Genomic DNA, 16,067 nt, shown 5'->3' with positions numbered 1-16,067 from the left:
GCCCGGTCTACACAACCACGGCGCCGAGGCACGCAGAATCAATATTTGTAAACTGAAATAAATAGGAGGAAAAGTATTTAATTGAACATCCCTTGGGCGTCTCTGGGAAAGGCCAGGGAGAAGGGAAAGGGGGAAAAAAGGCGGTAGCGGGAAGGGATGCGGGGCTTCCCGCCCTCCCCGTCCCCCAAGATGAAATTGCCGGCGAAGCCTTCCGCGAACCAAAGCTTAAACGTTCCGCCTTTTCTTGCTCAAAGCCCGGGCGGGCAAGCCACGTTTGCTCGAGTCAGCCCGGTCGGCTGAGTTTGCAAAAGCCCCCGGCAGACCGACCGACCGACCAGAGAAGGCGAGGATAGGCTTGGGGAGTTTGCCGTTGTGGTGCACGCCAAACCCAACCACAAACAGCCCGGCTTTCGTGGGTTCGCCTGGCCCGGAGCTCTCCAAGAGGCGGCGGCGGTGTCAAGCAGCCTTGGGGCTCCGTTGGAACTGCGCCGGCTTCGGGGCCAACGGCTCCGGCTGGCTGGCGGGCCAAAGGCAGGATGTCAGCAGCAGAAGCCGATGCCCGGCCTCTTTCTTGGCTGCAGCATCCTTGGCACCGACTCCAAGCCGCCGCCGCCGCCGAAGAGCTGCGAGGAACGACCTCCGGTGCGCAGACGGGACCCCGGGCACGCAGCAAGGCACCCGCGCGGGGGAAGCCAGCCAGCCAGCCCTCCCCCCCCTACACACACACACAACACACACACACACTTCCCAGCCCGGCCTCCACCCCTCCCTCCCTCCCGCGTCCGCCTTAAGAGGTGGAGGCTCCACCCACCGGCGGGCTAAGGCAAGCCGGTCTCCCGGTCCGCGTTTCGCTTCTGGCCGGGCTTTGGCAAGCGGTCTCTCCTCTCGCGCGCTCCGCTTCGCCCGCCGGGCTTCTTCGGCGCGTCCAGCTCGGGCCTCCGCCATGCGCTCTTTGCAAAGCTGCCTGCTCCTGCTGGCGGCGCTGCCGGCTTGCCTGCCGGCCAGGCGCTCCCGGAGCGTCTACTACACCAACCATTGGGCCGTGCGCTTGCAGGGGGGCGCCGGCGAGGCGGAGCGGCTGGCCTCGGCTTACGGCTACCTGAACCTCGGGCAGGTGAGGCGCGCAACTTTCGCGGGGCTGGGGGAGTCGAGGGAGGGAGGGAGGGAGAGAGGGAGGGGATGGTGTGTGTGTGTGTGGGGGGGGGAAGCGTGGGGAGGGGTGTCGGGGCGAGGGGAGAGATCGCACCCCCCCACACACACACATCCACCCGGTTTCTCTCCCCCCCACACACACCTCGCCTTTCCTGCACTTGCCCCGCGCCCTGCGCTCCGGCAAGAAACTTTCCCCACTCGTGGGGCGCCGCGTGTTCTCCAGAGCCCCCCCTTCTCCTTCGCGCGGAGTGGAAAGCGGCGCAAAGCCTCCCGATCCGGTTTGGAGGCAAAGCGCCCTGAGTCTTCGGAGAAGGGCGGGATATAAATGGAATTAAAATAAAATAAAAATAAATCAATAAACCGAAGGCAGTTCGCTCTCCTTCCTTGGCGAGGGAGAACTAGGTCGCTCGTCCGAGGCTGAGATTTTTTTTTCCCCACTTTTTTTTTTTTTTGGCTAAGTCTGGCCAGGCGACGCCTGTCAGGTTAACCTGGGCGCGGCGGGATCCTGACCGAAGCCGACTCGGTGAGGTCCAGCCGCTCCATCAACCGGCGCCGCTTACTTCTGAGCAGGCACGGAGAGGATGGCGCGACGGGCTGGGCTTCTTCCATCGCTCCCCAACGTGCGGTCCCAGCCGGGTCGATTCCCCCATTGATTTCAAGCGCGGAGGGAGGCGGGGGGGGTCTGTTGCCTTGCAAGCCGGGCGGACTCTCCTCGACTGGATCGGGTGCCTTGAAGACATTGGTAGCAGATATTCCTTTGGGCTGAAGCCCAGCGCCTCCCACCCGCCCCTTGCCCGCTGGAAGGGGGCTTTTTAGCTTAGGAAAACATCCAGCACCCCATTCAGCTTGCTTGACTTTAAAAAAAAAACAGTGGCAGATCCCTTCCCCCCCCCCCTTTTTTTTTTGCACCGATCTGCTGAGGTGTTATCTTACAGATGAGATGCCCAGGCACCTTGTGGTGTATTGACCGGGATAACGCTAGGCAGATGAAAGAGCGTCGGTTCTCCATTTCTGCCTTGAATGCCTTGGACTAAGGACCCCTTCCAGACTGGCCAAATGCCACCTTTAGATTTTCTAGTGAGTGCACCAACCACATTGAGAGTCCGGACCTCAATTTGTTCCTCCAGCGCAGGGAAATTCGTGGCTGGCTTGAAGAAGAGAGGCTGGGATTTTGAACTCACCTCCTCTGTGGCCAAACCTAGGTTATTTCTCCGGGCTGTTTCCCCGGATGGGTGTCCCATTCTCCCTCCAGCAAAAAGTTTGAAGGAGGGCTCTGCTGATTCTGGAGATGCTCCCACACCCAGATCGTGGTTGCCCCAAAGGTGCTTTTCCGAAAGGCAATTGGACGTTGTTGTTGTTTTTTTGAACCAAGAATCATCATCTTCAATTCTCAGTTAGAACTGAGGAAGCTTCTTGAATTAGAAGTGAAACGTTTTTTGAAGGGGAAAAAAAAGAAAGTCAAGTTGCCTTTTGGAAAAGCACCTTTAGGAGGGCTCTGTTGGTTTTTAGGAACAATGAGAGTGAAGCTATTGTCTACTTTGGCTAAACTGCCCCGGAATCCCTCCTACATATGCACCCACTACCACACCCATCATCCACCTCCTTGGCTGAATTTGTGACTCTTCCGACGTTTCTCCCCCACCCCCTCTCATATATATCTCTAACCTTTTTTCAACCATTCTTCCTCATCTTGGCTCAGGGCCAATTAACTTTTAATCTCCACCCTCAACTTTTTGCAGAGGACTTTTGTGTCCGAGGGACTAGGAGTGGAATTGTGCAAAAACAGAGGACACAAAAGGTAATTACTTAGCAAGAACACGACAGCTGAAAGAAAAGGGCAGGAAAAAAACACACAAAACCCCAGAAAAATAACCGGAGAAGGATTCCAGAGGGGACTAGCCTGTTGGAAATGAATCAATATTTAATTTTTACCCAGCAAAACATGCCCTTATCAATTTAATACCATTTATAAAGCTATTTATATATTTCTTCCCAGCTGCAATATATATATAAGATTAATTGATTTCTCTGTGGGTGTCTTTATTTATTTATTTATTGGGAGGGTTGGGGCAGAAGGAAATGAACAGAGGAGGAAGGCTTTGAAATGTCTGCAAAGCTGGAACTTTTGAGATTCTTGACAGTATTTTATCCCGCTTGGTGATCGTACCTGGCAGATTTATAAGATTTTAATCATGTCTCTTTTTTACTCCATCCCATTTCGGAGTTAAACAGGATCCTTTGGACTAGGGAGTCTGTTAATACAAAGGTAAAGCCACTGGCTGCATTCATACTGAAACCCAAGCTAACCAAACATATAGATGTATTAGCTTAGCTGAGCTTGGTTTTTTTTTTAATTTTAAATCAATCCATGCAGCTAGGGTATGGTTTACTATAGGCTTCCTGGCTTAAACCACGGCTAATCATAGGTGAAATACATTGTGCAGACCCACCTTAAAAATAATAGGTGGTTTATGCAGTAGCTTAAGTCATGAGGACCCTTGTTGGTTAGTCTTGGTAAATTGGGTGAATCAGTGCAGTTGTTGTTGTTGTTAGTTGCGAAGTCGTGTCCGACCCATCGCGACCCTATGGACAACGTTTCTCCAGGCCTTCCTGTCCTCTACCATCTTCTGGAATCCCTTTAAGCTCATGCCTACTGCTTCAGTGACTCCATCCAGCCACCTCATTCTCTGTCGTCCCCTTCTTCTCTTGCCCTCAATCTTTCCCGGCATGAGGCTCTTCTCCAGTGAGTCCTTCCTTCTCATTAGGTGGCCAAAGTATTTGAGTTTTAGCTTCAGGATCTGGCCTTCTAAAAAGCAGTCAGGGTTGATCTCTAGGACTGACCGGTTTGATCGCCTTGCAGTCCAAGGGACTCGCAGGAGTCTTCTCCAGCACCAAAGTTCAAAGGCCTCAATTCTTTGGCGCTCAGCCTTTCTTATGGTCCAGCTTTCACTGCCATACATTGCAACTGGGAAGACCATAGCCTTGACTATACGCACTTTTGTTGACAGGGTGACGTCTCTGCTTTTTAGTGTGCTGTCTAGATTTGCCATGGCTTTCTTCCCAAGGAGCAAGCGTCTTTTAATTTCTTGGCTACAGTCCCCATCTGCAGTGATCTTGGAGCCCAGGAAAATAAAATCTGTCACTACCTCCATTTCTTCCCCATCTATTTGCCAGGAATTGAGAGGGCCAGATGCCATGATCTTGGTTTTCTTAATGTTTAGTTTCAACCCAAGTTTTGCACTCTCCTTCTTCACCCGCAACATGGTTAAGGAATATAGTGCTAGCCTAATTATCAAAATACGGAGGTCCACTGTCTTCCCTAATGAATGAACCTCAGGAAGGGAGATGCATTGCTTCAAAAGGCATGGACCCCTGGATTAAGTGAAAGAAATTTCTAAGAGGTGAGGGTACCATACCAGGGAGGAGATTGGCAAGTCGGCCTGTACTCGGGAGTATGATGAGGAGATACCCAACATCTAAGGCAGGATAGCCGTGAATAGCGATACATCGGCAATATGAGCAGGTGGGCACTGTTCTTCGTTAATATCCTTTGTGGAAGCCTTCCATCAGCTTCTGGTTAATGGTTGTAAGAAGATGATGTTGGCTTTGGGCCAGGGCTGATGGGGGTTGTAGTCCCTTACTTATAGTCCAAGAGGAGAGTCGGGGAGATTTGTTTTAGGTTATATTGTGTTTGCGTCTGGCTCTGATGGAGCCTCCCATTCTGCAGATTATGAATTTCTGGTATCATCTTTGGTTTGCAAGTCGAAGAAAGGATTCTTGGCACATGACTGTGGAGATTCTCAACCACCCAGGTCACAGTTGTCTCAAAGATGCTTTTTCACAAAGCAACTGGACTGTTTTTTTTTCTTTCCATTTTTTTTTGTTTTTGAGGAAGGAGAATAAGACATTTTGCTTTTCATCCAAGAAGCTTCATCAGTTGTAACCATCCACCAAAAGTGATGAAGCTTCCTGGATGAGAAGCGAAACACTGTTGACTTCTTCCTCCAAAAGCAGTCCAGTTTCCTTTTGAAAAACCACCTTTGAGTTTCTTAGCACAACTTTTAATTATTCTGGTGGTGGTAGACTAGGAATAGATAGTGCTGCTCGAGACTATGAGGTGCTCATGTGATTGAATTAATGACTGCATCTTCTTCCATGCAGGTTAAAAGTGAACTGGTCAAGGAGAAGCGGAATGTACAGTATGGTTCCCTAGCATGCTTATGATGTCTGAACCGAGCTTGTGTAGATTGATAAGCCAAACTGTGGCTTGCTTGCTTGTTGAGTGTGTTGTTTGAACCCATCCATTATCTGTCAGTCATGGCTGTTTATCAGTTGTATGAACCCACGGCTTAAGCCAACATGATCACGGCTGTGGTCTAGACGTGATACAGCTAAGACAGAAGGGCAAGGAGGAATTCAGTTCAGACAAAGGCACTTTGATCAGTGGCTGGAATCAGGCATAACATTAAGCCTTAAGGTAGCTTGTTTGTGGTTTAGCCATTGCGATTTATGGTTTCACACAAGGGGAAAACTCAACTGCTTTAGTATTCATTGCAGGTTTTAGAACGATGAGAGTCCAGCTAACTTCACTGGGCTAAAGTTTCTTGATTTATTTATTGGGCAGTTTGTGTTGGAGGTCCTCTCTGTCACTTTTTCATTTCTTGCAGGACTGCTTTACCCCATGTTCTGATCCAGCGTCCACCTTGTTGACTTTTTTTTCTTCTTCTGGAGATCATCTCCAGGTATTTTTTTGGGTAACCTCTGGAATGAGCACAGTATGTTGGACATAGCCTGTGCAAAAAAAAAAAAAAAAGAATTTAAAAGATTGAGTTCTTTTATCAAGGACATTGGTAAGTTATCAGGGGTTATGATGTACATGATTTCCCCACGTGATTAGTAGGAAGCTGGAAAAGAAGGGAACATTGTTAGCAAATATCTAAGCAATCAGTTCGAGTTTAAAGAATTCTTCAAACCATAATGCTGTGCAGTTTCCCACCTGGAAGACTTGTTGCTGTCTGGGAGAGGATTAAGTGCCATGGATTTTTTTTTATTTTTTTATTTTAATTCCATTTATATCCCGCCCTTCTCCGAAGACTCAGGGCGGCTTACAAGCTTAGCAGTAGCCTTCATTCTATGTATATGCCTGCTTATTAGGGCTTTCACACACACACCCCCAAGCGGCATTATTACAAAGTCAGCTTATTGCCCCCAACAATCTGGGTCCTCATTTTACCTACCTCGGAAGGATGGAAGGCTGAGTCAACCTTGAGCCTGGTGGGACTCGAACCTGCACTAATTGCAGGCAGCTGGTGTTACTTAAGGAGGCATTAGCCCACTGCTCCACCAAGGCTCTTCCATTTAAATGGAAGCTTTGGCTGCACCGCGTATCTTTGGGCCAATAATAATTACAGAAAGGTGCTTTTGATGTTTTGCAGAGAATTCTCTCCTGTGCGAGAGACTGAATTCTTACATAGTCCATAAGGCACAACATGACAGCAAAACTAATGTTTGCAAAAACAAGTCGACAGCGGTGCTCAGAAAGGGCCAGGTTATGTCTTAAGTGGGGCAGAAGGAAAAAGATATGCCAGAGATCTTAAATACTTTTCGGCTTTTTCTTAAAATACAGTCATTGCTTAGGGCTTCCTACTTTCTTAAAAAAAACCATATATATATATATATATATATATATATATATATATATATATATATATATATATATATATATATATATATATATTTACCAGAATTAGGGGGGAGTTTGCCTGACCGGTACAATTCTCTCTGTGGGCTGAAGCTTGACATTTTGTCTCTGTGTGTCAATGGACAGAAGTTCACATTGGTCAAAACCCCTGAAAGAAGCTTGTCCATCTGAAAACTCTTTCCAGCCTTTGAGTTTTCATTACGATGACCTCTGCTGAACTTTGATTCTCTCCGGATGTCCTGCAGTCTCTTTTTTCTCCCTGTGTTCTTCAGCTGCAGAGAAGGTTTTGATTTGATTTTATTTATGTTTTAATCCTTGCATATTGCTTTCTGTGCTGGCTCAAAGAGCCTTGGTGGAGCAGTGGGCTAATGCCTCCTTAAGCAACACCAGCTGCCTGCAATTAGTGCAGGTTCGAGTCCCACCAGGCTCAAGGTTGACTCAGCCTTCCATCCTTCCGAGGTAGGTAAAATGAGGAGCCAGATTGTTGGGGGCCATAAGCTGACTTTGTAATAATGCCACTTGGGGGGGGGGGCAAAAGCCCTAATAAGCAGGCATATACATAGAATGAAGGCTATTGCTAAGCACATTGATTTGTGCTTTAAATTGTAAGCCACCCTGAGTCTTCGGAGAAGGGCCGGATATAAATGGGATTAAAATAAATAAATAAATACTGTTTCTTGGTTCGCTGCTTCTGTCTCTCCTGGTAGCAAGGCAATTTGGGTGCTAAAAAGACTGGTGATAAATTCTAACTTAACCTCAGTCTAGGTAAGCCAACAAGCTCCGATTCAGTTAAATATTTAATGTGCCTGGGGGCAAAAAGGGGAAGATTGAATTGACTGACATGCAGTCAGATAAATGTCCTGTAATCAATAGCTACGGTCTACTCTAAGGCTATGCAAACTTATGGTGGATTCACACAATCCACTAAACCCAAAATTAACCATGTGACAGGTTTTATGCAATAGACTGAACCAGAATCCAGCCAAACATAGTGTAGCTTTCTTTTACAAGCCATTGCATATCAGCCTCTTAAGAGGTTGTAATGTAGATTAATTTCATAACTCGATTTAGAGTTCTTCCAAGCAGTACTACTTGAAGACCGGGTCACACAATATAATACACAGTATAATATTTTGGCCCCGGTGTGTTAGCCAAACCCAGTCATCTGCATTAATTTAATCCATTTTGAGACCTAGGATAAGTTAACATGATGGGTGAATCACCTCCAGAAGCATTTAGTCTCCCTTGAGCTACAAATCTATTATAAGTTTAGTTAGACTTTCAATTGGTCCACATCAATTGTGTTATTGTTGTATTTGCCTGATAATATCAGTGTGCACAGGTCATCGTTTTGGCATTATCATGACGGGTGACAGAGGCTACCAGGAGCCCCAGTGGCACAATGGTTAGAATGCAGTATTGCTGGCTAACTCTGCCCACAGTCTGGAGTTCGATCCTGATGGATCTCAAGGTTGATTCAGACTTCCATCCTTCCGAGGTTGATAAAATGTGGACCCAGATTGTTGGGGGCAATAGGCTAACATTTGTAAACTGCTCAGAGAATGCTGTAAAGCAGGGATCCCTAACCCCTGGAGACTGCCCCTACATTAAACAAGCCTGACTTTTAAAAAAGAAAAACAAAACCAAACCCTGATTTGTTTTATAAGTCTTACGGCTTGGGTTCCCGTGCCACAATATGTGAAACCCAACCACACGAAAACTGTTCCAAGCTCATCTGTAATAGAAAAGCTTGCAGCTCTTTTGGTGATATAGTTTTCAAAGGTCTCTTTAATGAGATGACTCGGAAATGTTTTATTGAACACTTGAAAACTCCTGCCAGATTAAAGGTAAAGGTAAAGGTTCCCCCACACATGTGTGCTAGTCATTTCCAACTCTCCAACTTCTGGTGCTCATCTCCATTTCAAAGCCGAAGAGCCAGCGCTTGTCCGAGGACGTCTCCGTGGTCATGTGGCTGGCATGACTAGACGCCAAAGGCGCACGGAACGCTGTTACCTTCCCACCGTAGTGGTCCCTATTTTTCTACTTGCATTTTTACGTGCTTTCGAACTGCTAGGTTGGCAGAAGCTGGGACGAGTAACAGGCGCTCACTCTGTTACGTGGCACTCGGGATTCGACCCGCCAAACTGCCGATCTTTTGATTGACAAGCTCAGCGTCCTAACCCACTGAGCCACTGCCTCCCTGCCAGATTAGATAGCCCTAATCTAAACGGGCTATTAGTTAGACTAACAACCAGCTGAAGTTATTGAAAACAATTGGCGTGCTAGGGAGAGAAGATTCCAAGCAGAGTTTGGAAATAATTCCAGCTGGGTTTCTCACATGCTTTTTCTCAGTGTTGTAAGAAGCCTTCCTTGAATTAGTTCTTCATTTGTTTATTAAAACAGGGGTCTTTTTGCAAACATCTGTGCCCGAAGGAAACCCTGTTTCTGTGATGCTGTATCTTTTTCTTTGGCCTTCAAATTTATTTATTTTTTTATCCTCTTTGGGCCTCTCCAGCTGCTTATTTTCTTGCACTTTTTTTTGTTAGTGATGCATTTTCATTCTTGCATTTAGAACTTAGCCCTGACAACTACAGAGAACCGCGTATCTCTTTGCGGGTGGTAGAGAATGTGAACACTTCCTTTGCCTTGATTGTTTATGAATTTAATTTATACTAAAAATGAAGACCCCGGGGATTGCAGATTAGAACTAGATTTAGAGTTTAGAACTAAATGAACATAATAAAGACCGGAAAATGTAAACTCTTATCAGCAGGGGATCAGGAAGGTAATACCGCAGAAATAAATTACTAACAAAACAGACAAGAGAAGAGCCATTGCAAGAACAGGCTTACGTGGGTTATATGTACACAAACATAGTAATGTATGTTGTCTAAAAAAAAGATAACTCATTCCTGATGTCACGCTGGAGAGGAATTTACTGATACATGTGGACACTCAGATTTCCCATGGCCTTACAAAGCATGAAGCTCACCCTGTGCAAAGCAAAAACGATTACAGCTGCAAGCACATGCGGTGTCATCTCCACAGAACTTCTAACATTGGCTCCTGTGAGCTTTGTGGTGGTGGAAATGACTTTCTTCAACCTGCTGAGACAAGTTGGGAAAGGCAGGGATGGTGCTTGTCTCCTGAAACACAGGAGCAAGCCAGAATGCAAAGGAGCCAAGGAGGAGGATGACTGCAGACAAGTATGTAACTGGCTTTACAAGGCTGGGGCTCCCTTGTAAACTGCCTCGTAAACTGGCTTCCACTGTGACCAGTAGCTGACCCTTTACTGACCATTCCTTTCAAAATACATTGCTGCTAAGACTGAACCTTCTTTCCACCTGAGATGAAAACAGAAGCTGTGCATTACTCAGCTGAACTATTTGGGTGGTTTGCTAGCTTTGGGCTTAATTTATTCTAACCCAGCTGCTTAAGCCGCTTGCTATCTTACTTTTGACTCTGCCCAGTTGTGTTTTGTTTGTTTTTTTTTCCCTGGAGGAGATGTAAACATTTAATTTTGCAGATTCCCACATATAGTTTGTGGCAGACCTGTGCAACCGGTACAGGGGGAAAAGACAGAATGTGAGTTGCGTGGTGCCCATTTGTCATTTTAGACATTTTAAAAACAACAACAACAACAACAACAAAAACCCTGGTTCCCTTAATATACTGCTCCATTTGGAATTGAAAGCTGGAAGATTGCTGAACAGGATATGGGAGAATCAATCGAAAGCCAAGGGTAGCTAACTTCCTAACAAAGCAAATGGGAGCAGATATGGGAGAACTAACAAGGAGAAGCTGCTGAGATTTAACAAGGAATTTTAAAAAAAAAACCCCACTAGGGAGCTAATTTAACCACAACTGCTTGAACATCAGGGTCTTTTAGGACTTTGGAGAATTCCATTGGCTGCCCACAGAACCCCAGACAAACACGGTTTTACTAAACGTTTTCACAGTGTAATTTCTACCAAAAATGCAAACTTAGAATGAGGGACCATTTGAATGCAGTCATGAGGTTGTGACCAGGTGATCTCCAGGTGTTCTGTTTGCTCTTAGGATGCTAACTCCAAATAGCAGCATTCAGGTCTCTGATGCTTGCTGGTTCCTTCAAGTAGTCCTAGGTGGGACATTCCTCCAAACAAAGGGTGGTTCTGCTGATCTTGCATCCTCCTTTACATTAACAATATGTTGATTTTTTAAAAAAGCTATTACAATGGGGACACCATTTCCCCATCTATTTTTGAATGTGGGTTAGATGCCAGGCTTTTAATCCTTGCTAAACCAAACACAGGGATGCGGGGGCAAAGTGGGTTAGGACGTTGAGCTTGTTGATCAGAAGGTCGGCAGTTTGGTGGGTCGAATCCCAAGTGCCGCGTAACAGAGTTACTCGTCCCAGCTTCTGCCAACCTAGCAGTCGGAAACCATGTAAAAATGCAAGTAGAAAAATACTCCGGTGGGAAGGTAACAGCGTTCCATGCGCCTTTGGCATCTAGTCATGCCAGCCACATGACCAAGGAGACGTCCTCGGACAAGCGCTGGCTCTTCGGCTTTGAAATGGAGATGACCACCAGCCTCTAGAGTTGGAAACGACTAGCACACATGTGCAGGGGAACATTTACCTTTTACCGTTTAAACCAAACACATTCTCATTGTTCTGGATGAAGGAATGACCCACTTGTATAAGCTGAAGCATGTTTTCTAGTATAAACAGCTGATGTGGCAGCTCATTCAGCCCAGGTTGAAACAGAAAAGGTCCAGGGTTAAAGCTCTCCCACATAGATGTCTGACTTTAATTGAACCATGGTGGGGTGTTTTTTTTTAACCCATTTTTTGGGATGCTTACAACATACTGAATTACGGACCAACCATCTTCTGTAGTTTAGAACTGCACGATGTGGTTGGTTGGTTTACGGTTCAGTTGCATGAATGGAGGCATTGACATTTTGCTTTCTATAATTCATTTTGGGGTTTTGCTTTTTAGAGTGTGCTAGACACTATTCTGCAGGCTAAATATAGATGTGTATTTCTCTGCTTATTTATAACCTTTAGCTCCTGGGAGGGAGCAGCTAAGCAAGAATCAAACTTGCTTTTGGCACTCTTTTGAATGGTCTTGGAGGATTACAATTATATTCTGTCTGCACTTCTTTTAAAGGACAAACTCCAAGCTTAAAACAACTTTGATGGAGAGCAAAGTGCTACTTTTAAATTACATATGGCCCCTTAAAAGAAAAAGAAAAAAAGTGGGGGGGGGAGCAACGTTGTATGTCTATCCTCCACTTCTTCAGCCAAATTGGGGTGTCTATGTAGGATCTGCATGCTGCACAAAATCAAAAATGCATTGGGCAGATGTAACCCACTTCCATTTATTCAGCAAACCGTGGTTAAACAAATATGTTTTAGCTGATATGTTGGATTCTAATTCTTCTCATTACTAGCATTCGACATTTCATTATCCATAAGGGAGCAACAATCAGTTTTTCATTCAGGTATTAGTGGAATTGAACTGCTTCAGAAATAGGATGTAATTTTGTTAGTTTAATTCCCTAGATTGCATGAAAGCGATTGGGAAAGAGGGTATGTAGTACAAAACATCTGGAAGGTACCAGGCAGGTAATGACTAATGTCATGTAGGAATTGGAAGCAAGTGAGCATAGAACATAGAATAATAGAGTTGGAAGGGACCTTGGAGGTCTTCTAATCCAACCCCCTGTTTGAGCAGGAGGCCCTATACCATTTCAGACAAATGGTTGTCCAGTCTTTGTTGTTGTTGTTGTTGAAAGCCTCTAGTGATGGAGCACCCACAACTTCTGAAGGCAAGCTGTTCCATTGATTGATTGCTCTGTTAGGAAATTTCTCCTTAGTTCTAGGTTGCTTTTCTCCTTGATTATTATTTTTTTGTCTTGCCTTTTGATGCTTTGGAAAATTGTTTGACCCATTAAATATTGGAACACAGCTAACATGTGTCCCCTAAAGGTATGTGTGTGTGTGTGTGCGTGTGTGTGTTAAAGCATTTCCCTGACTGCCTTTTCTCCAGGATGCTATAAACCGTCAACATGACTGTGTTTGCCCATTGTGCTAACTTGGTTTGTTTACGTTTTGCTTTGCATGCTATAGGAAACCAACTACTAAACCTTAGTGTGTTGTGTGAACTAAATCAGTTGTGGTTTAGCTGATAAACAATGGCTTAACAAATGGTACTTTCATGCATTATGTAATTCCATCTTTCATCTACCTCCTTCTGCCCTCAGGACTATATGAAGGTGAAACCTGTTATGACATATGCGTTCATTATATATATAAAAATGAAACATCTGTTTTCCTTTTGTAGGAGTGTTATATTGATTCTGATATAGATTTATGCAGAAAGCCAGAGTCCCATCATGGAAACCTACGGAATTACTTTAAGCTAGTCACACTCTTTCAATCCACCCTGCCACAGGGTGGTGGAGGATTAAAATTGGAAGAAGGAAGTCTGGGGTTGCTGCCTTGAGCTTCTAAAGGAAATGCAAGATATAAATCTCTACCAATAAATAAATCATAAGAGTTCTAAAATGCAGTCTGATACACCTTCAATCAAAATTAAGAGCACCTTCCCTAGAGTGCTCACCTCTAAGAACTTTGTAGATTTGGTGATATTTCTAACTTGACCAAGCTGGGGACTGCTCTTCTCTCCTCTCCTCTCCTCTCCTCTCCATCACATAAAGTTGTGATGACATTTGTCCATGGAGATTCTCAATCATCCAGGTCATGGTTGTCCCAACGGTGCTTTTTCCAAAAGGCAACTGGACTTCCTTGGTTTTCTTTCCTTTGAAAATGTTTCACTTCTCACCCAAGAAGCTTTTTTTCCCAGTTCTCAGTTCTTCCTCCAAACTGAAGAAGCTTCTTGGATGAGAAGCTAAACATTTTCAAAGGAAAAAAAAACCCTCCAGAAAGTCCAATTGCCTTTTGGAAAAAGCACTTTGGGGATTGTGTGATGACGTTGTTTCAACCTTAAATGATCTGGAGCAGGGGTCTTCAAACCTGGCCCTTTTATGACTTGTGGACTTCAACTCCCAGAATTCCTCAGCCAGCCTGGCTGAGGAATTCTGGGAGTTGAAGTCCACAAGTCATAAAAGGGCCAAGTTTGAAGACCCCTGATCTGGAGGCTTCCTATGATTGCCTCTGCAGCTGTTGACCTGGGGAACATGAATGTTTCTGCAAGTAGTGGGCTGCTTGCTTTTTGCAACTCATTTTCTTGGAATAAGTGTGCATATCCTTGCAGCACCAGCAGAATAATCATGGCCTTTAGCTTCTTCTCAGATGGATGCACCTGTTAAGGGCCGATGGTTTGCTGAACATTTTGATTCCACGGTCTTCCTGCTTTAAAATTTTGGTAGCCATTTTTCAGGTTTCAGGTTTTTCAGCAGATTTTGTTGCTAGAACAAAGCTGGGAAACAACAAAGGTTGTATCGAGTGCTGAATTACTTCCCCTCCCCATTTCAGTTGGCTCATTTTTCTGGTAAGAGGCTAAAATGTTTAGTTTATCTATTCACATAAGCCTTTAACCAGAAGATTAGACAGATGGATCGTGCGTCTCTCTGTCTTGGTTCCAGTGGGACTCAGTTCTAGACAATCTGAGGAGATTAACTTAAAAGCGGTAGCAGAACTGATCTTTTGAGGCTCTGCAAATGTGAATATGCAGTCAAGCTGGGACAGGTAATCCTGCCATTGGGACAGAAGTGCCCAGAGAGAAAACAGCTCGTTCTCCAGAGTTCCTGGGTGATTGAAAAATTAGGCCATTAGAAATGCTTCCAAAGAAAACGTTGGCTTTTAGCAACTTGACATGAGGTATTTCTGTAAATACCTCTGGATTCTATGTGGCTCACAGAGAATCTTAAGAAGGAGCTGCAAACCCACATTTTAAGCATTCTCAATGCTCAAGACCAAAGTTCAAACAACTAATATATGGCAAGCAGATGCTATTGAAGAAGCTCAACTTTAAATGGTGGGGCTTCTCACGAGTGAAGGCATGAAGATGGCGGGGCTTCTCATGAATGAAGGCATGAGGATGGTGGGGCTTCTCATGAATGAAGGCATGAGGATGGTGGGGCTTCTCATGAATGAAGGCATGAGGATGGTGGGGCTTCTCATGAATGAAGGCATGAAGATGGTGGGCCCTCTCTTTGCAGAGTAGATGTTCCCCATTATCTCCTCACCCCCTGCACTTTCAACTCTGTGGAAAAAAATGGGTGGAAGGAACATGAAGGGTTATAAAAGAATAAGGGTGAGGATTCTGTAGAAGAAAGATATCTATTTTGTGGCATCCTTGGTGCTCTCTGAGCTTGGTTGTTTCTTTTCAAACAGCTCAGAAGCACCAAGAATCCCACAATTTAACCCTAAGTTACAAATATTTTCTTCTATTCATATGTGTTCTGTCGGACGGAGGCTATTTCCCCTTTAGTAAGGGAAATACAATTAGATTTCTATCACTCTCTTTAAATCTTTATGACGGTTGCCAGGATATTATAGGTACAGTTTTGTATTTGTCTCCATGTAGGAATTAAATCTCATTATGCATATTTTATTGTATGAACTTTTTACTAAATAAATATTTCAGTTCAAATTCTTGTCATCTAATATATATTAAATTAATATTAGGTACCTTTTTAAAAAACAAAACATTGGCTAAATATAAGTCTAATAATCATGCTTAATCTTTGTGGTGTCTAGCAGTTGAAAATGAGTAGATGGCATACAATTAATCAATCATACCTAATCAGGTCTTTCATTATTTAAAGGTAGCTTTTCCTAATCAGATCTCCTGCCAAATGTATTGTGGGTAGATGTCATCTATGTTCACACAACACCTTAATCTGGTGCTCTTCGTTTAATCAATTATCTTAGTTTGCACAAGAGATTGAATCATTAACTAACCAAGCATGTTGAGCTGAACTTAATTAAGCTTGTCAATAACCAAGCCTAAAATATCTGTGAATTATCTACTAAGTCTTTACTTGATGTGGTTAAGGCTGTTGGGTGGTCACAAGCATCTTAAATTTTCCTGGTTTTAAACTGCAAAGCTTTAAACTGGTTATGAGCTTTGGCTTGGTTTTGGTCTTCCTTCTTCCCCATCCTTTTATTTTTGGGTGCCAAAAATTCAAAATATTCAAATTCCAGACGAGCTATTCTGACTTAAGACGCCATGTTCAGATGCTGCTCCAACCTTGCTAGA

At 44.5% G+C, this 16,067-nt stretch overlaps 1 protein-coding gene across 1 annotated transcript in view; it reads left to right on the top strand.

Moving 5' to 3' along the window:
• Positions 1 to 943: 943 nt before the first annotated feature.
• Positions 944 to 16,067, top strand: part of PCSK6 (proprotein convertase subtilisin/kexin type 6) — a gene marked incomplete at its 5' end in the record, with an annotated part of 97,030 nt that continues 81,906 nt past the window's right edge. Inside the window, one exon of the mRNA XM_083371336.1 lies at positions 944 to 1,114. Within this exon, the coding sequence (XP_083227462.1) occupies positions 944 to 1,114 (171 nt within the window). The remainder of the gene's footprint in view (positions 1,115 to 16,067) is intronic.

This window comes from Vipera ursinii (genome assembly GCF_947247035.1).
Source record: "Vipera ursinii genome assembly, chromosome: 11".
Classification (NCBI taxonomy): domain Eukaryota; kingdom Metazoa; phylum Chordata; class Lepidosauria; order Squamata; family Viperidae; genus Vipera; species Vipera ursinii.
The sequence above is the reverse complement of the archived record's forward strand: the minus strand, read 5'-3'. Positions and strand labels throughout refer to the sequence as shown.